Source organism: Alosa pseudoharengus, unplaced genomic scaffold, assembly GCF_046254945.1.
Source record: "Alosa pseudoharengus isolate Yale_2024_CS ecotype anadromous, Long Island Sound unplaced genomic scaffold, YU_APseudo_1.1 YU_APseudo_1.1_scf_8, whole genome shotgun sequence".
In the NCBI taxonomy this organism is placed as follows: domain Eukaryota; kingdom Metazoa; phylum Chordata; class Actinopteri; order Clupeiformes; family Clupeidae; genus Alosa; species Alosa pseudoharengus.
Genome location: NW_027468870.1, coordinates 30,613,066 through 30,617,095, shown reverse-complemented (window position 1 = coordinate 30,617,095; position 4,030 = coordinate 30,613,066). Strand labels below are relative to the sequence as shown.

At 46.9% G+C, this 4,030-nt stretch overlaps 1 protein-coding gene across 1 annotated transcript in view; it reads right to left on the bottom strand.

The window, feature by feature from the left end:
* Positions 1-762: 762 nt before the first annotated feature.
* Positions 763-4,030, bottom strand: part of pcdh1a (protocadherin 1a) — a 110,268-nt gene continuing 107,000 nt past the window's right edge. Inside the window, exon 5 of the mRNA XM_076274967.1 lies at positions 763-1,172. Within this exon, the coding sequence (XP_076131082.1) occupies positions 763-1,172 (410 nt within the window). The remainder of the gene's footprint in view (positions 1,173-4,030) is intronic.

Sequence of the window (4,030 nt, the reverse complement as noted above, 5' to 3'; positions counted from 1 at the left end):
AGAGAAAGAGAGCGGAAGGAATGCTCAGGCCTTTGATGTTTTGTTTTTTTCTTTTTCTCTCTCCTCAGTTTGACCCTGACGTAAATATACTCTATGTACAACTTACAAATATATTTACAGCACTGGTCTACAAACAACACCTCATCTGATGTGATGAACGACAAAGAGAGAGAGAGAGAGAGAGCATTTATCTTCCTTGATGCGTCACGGCACATTGTCCTTATAGCGTCTCTAACATCTTGCTATGGCACTACAGAATTCACCACACCACTGCCAGAAAACATTCCACTGGGCTAGTGAAGCTACAGCAGAACAGGCTAAAATGTTGGTAAAACGTTTTTTTTTTGTCCTTTTTGTGTACTTTTTGATAATATTGATTTGACACGTTTTATTCACCATAATTATTAACCCAATAAAGAAACAGACTACTCCAATAAATAAATAAATAAATTCATTAATCAATACATACATAAATAAAGACCAGAAATGAATAAATAAATAAAAAAGAAATCATGTACATGAGGACACGTTGGTCCGGTGATTCAGAGCCAACTCGTACTGCTTTAGCTGAAAAGCCAAAGCAATAGTTTGTGTTTTTGATGATTAGCTGATGATGTTGTTATTGTTGTTGTTGGCTTAAAGAGAGCTCGTTTCCCCTCTGTGTGTTTGGAGGGGGCGCCCCTGGCGGCCGTATCCGTTTAAAATCACGACTGAGAAACGGGTGGAGCTGTTGTTGTTGTTGCTGTTACTGCTGCTGCGTTCTCACAGGTAGATTTCCCGCTTGGAGGTGTGGCTGGAAGGCGGGCTGGTGGGCGGGTAATCGCTGGCCACGCTCAGCGGCACCTCCTCCAAGGGGCAGTCCTGGCTGGGGGCATGGCCGCCGACGCCGACGCCGCTGGAGTAGGCACTGCGGGAGGGCGGGATGCGGGGCCTGGGCTCCTCCACGCCGCTGCCCCCGCCGCCACCACTGCCCAGCCGGGCGCTGCCGTTGGCCAGGCGCCCCAGACTCCCCCTCTCCTGGTAAGGCACAAAGGTGGAGAGCTTCGGTGGGTTGCGTGTCTTGCGGATGGGCGAGGGCTGTCCAGGCATCCAGCAGGCGTCCGAGTGGCCGAGCTCGCTGCACTCCTGGGTGCAGTTGCCCGTCATAGCCACGTCTGGCAGAGAGCGGATGTCTGTCAAAGAGACAAGAATGATAATAATAAAAAAAAACATTTACTTCATTTGAGATGACACTGGACATACATGAAGGCATTTTATACATCGACTGACTGCAGAGACAAGACATGTTTTTTTATCCTGTCCTTCTTTCCATCAGTGAACACTTCCGTGTTCTCGTTACGAGTGATTCACTTTTTGCTTCCTTTTGCGGCGCACAGGAATGAAAAAAGGGTTATCACAAGCAACACTTGTTACAGTGCACTATGCAGTGGTTGCTATGAGCTGTAGTGGTTGCGAAGAGATGTGTAGTGGTTGCTATGCGCTGTACAGTGGTTGCTAGGGGCTGATTAAAGTATGGTATGCTCTGTGTAGTGGCTCCTACGACCTGACAGTGTTTGATAAGTGTTGGCTGGTACTTTCCCTTTGTGGTTCCTAGGTCTTGAATAATGATGCCATTAGAAACAGTTGCTAGGTGCTATGGTTGCTAGGTGTGGGGCGGTGGTTTATAGCCACTGATAAAATGTTGTTTTGTACTGGAAATTCGACAAAGTCATTTTGGTACTTTGTGCTACTTGCTGTGTCCTATTTAAATGGCACACAGCACACACACACACACATACACACAGATAAATAATATTTTTTGACTTACACACACACAAGCATAGGCATGAACTGCAACTGGCATGTGTGCATTGCCACACAAAGTTACAACTAATACACACAGACCGCCCACCCAACACACACACACACATACTGATACAGTCTCAGTACTGTGTGGTATTAAATGGGATCCATCACCCTTAAGGCAAATCCAATGTTATGGGTTATTGATTGGCAGGTCTGAAATTAGTGTATGTCCCCGATTGCCATCCATTATTCCATTCCTCACTCTGCAATTAATTAAATCGGGCCAAAACCCAGTGACCTCATTTCTGCACCCAGATCCACAGACCCCCTCACACACTCACACACTCTCACTGCTGCTGCTTCCTCTCACTATTTCATGCACAATGTTTAGGACTCTTGCCTTACAAAGTTGCCGTACAGAGCAGCTGCCTGACAGCCTCCTATTTCTTAACCTTTCCACATATTATGGTATTTGCATGATGTTATGAATGCTCACGTATAGTATGTGTAGGGGGAAATGGCAACACTACAGAATGAAAATACACTGTGCTTACAAGGTTTCCACACATAACTAGTATGGGACCATTAAAAGAACAAAGAAATGACAAGAAATTACAGAATGTTATAATAGGCACTATGCTGGGGGCTATGCACAATCAGAGTGATCAGTTGTCAGTAAGTAATGGACAATACAAATATGCAGTATAGTATAAGTACATATACTCGTTTGATCCCGTGAGGGAAATTTGGTCTGCATTTATCCCAATCCGTGAAACACACACAGCACACAGTAAACACACAGTGAGGTGAAGCACACTAATCCCGACGCAGTGAGCTGCCTGCAACAACAGCGGCGCTCGGGGAGCAGTGAGGGGTTAGGTGCCTTGCTCAAGGGCACTTCAGCCGTTCCTACTGGTCGGGGTTCGAACCGGCAACCCTCCGGTTACAAGTCCGAAGCGCTAACCAGTACGCCACGGCTGCCCGAATAGAGGGCACACAGACAGAGGTGGACGCTGAGCTTATGGCCAGATGATTGTTAGTGATATAGCCTTTCAGTGACTCCAGTATGACAGTAGGGCTCATTGGCTATTGGGTGAATCATGAGCTCCATCACCATCACCACCTCACAGGTTTCCCCTGCCATCCAATTGAAATTCACATTTACTGTCTCCATCTCCTTCAGACAGGACTCTTATTCTCCTCCTCTACTCTCCTCTCCTGCTGCATGGGGAATGGCTGAGGTGAGAGAAGTGGAGGAGAAGGGGAAGGCAGGAATGAGGATAAAAGATGAAGAAGCAGCGAGCAGGAGTGTGGAGAGACACTTAAGTGTGTTAAAAGCAATGTACAGATGGCTGCCTGTAGGCAAGGGGGGGGGGGGTGCAGGGAATACGCCTCTGCTTGCCTTGACCCCACATGCAGCATTAATGGATTCATAAAAAAAAGAACGAACAGTGTGTGTGTGTGTGTGTGTGTGTGTGTGTGTGTGTGTGTGTGTGTGTGTGTGTGTGTGTGTGTGTGTGTGTGTGTGTGTGTGTGTGTGTGTGTGTGTGTGTGTGTGTGTGTGTGCAACTCTACAAGTGTGGCATGACGGATGGGCTTGGTGCAGAGCCGCACAGGAAACCACTTCGGTGAGCCTCTATCAAATAAAACACCAACCGAAAACGACAAAAAAAAAAAAAAACCTTGCCTTCCCCCTTCCAAACAACAACAAAAAAATAGTTGAGCAAACGCATGGCGGACACTGTAAATACATCAAAAGGAAGTCCAGAGGAGGTTAACGGAGAAGACAGCCGCAGCAGGGGAGCATGGGAGCTTGCTTTATTTCCTCCCAGAAACCTTTTCCTGTGGAATATAGCCTAGAATAAATCAGCTCTGCTCGTGGAACAAACACATTAGAGTTCTTGGCCATGTGTGTTAGTGACGGGGAAGCATGTGTGTGTGTGTGTGAGTGAGTGACTGTGTCAGCCACACACCACACACTCATAAGGCTTTTGTAAAAAGGGATGCCAAGGGGAACGAGAGCGAGAGAGAGAGAGAGAAAGGGAGAGGAGGGAGAGAGAGAATTGGGTGAAGTGCAGAACTGCCAACTCTGGATTTAAGGAGGAGGCTGATTGGATTTAGAGAGCAGGTGATTGGGTTTGGAAGAGAAGGTGACTCAATGGCATTTTCTCTTCCGTTGAAGCACATCCTCAGCAAGCTGCTTGCTCACATTCTTGACACACAAATACACACACAATGCGGCTCC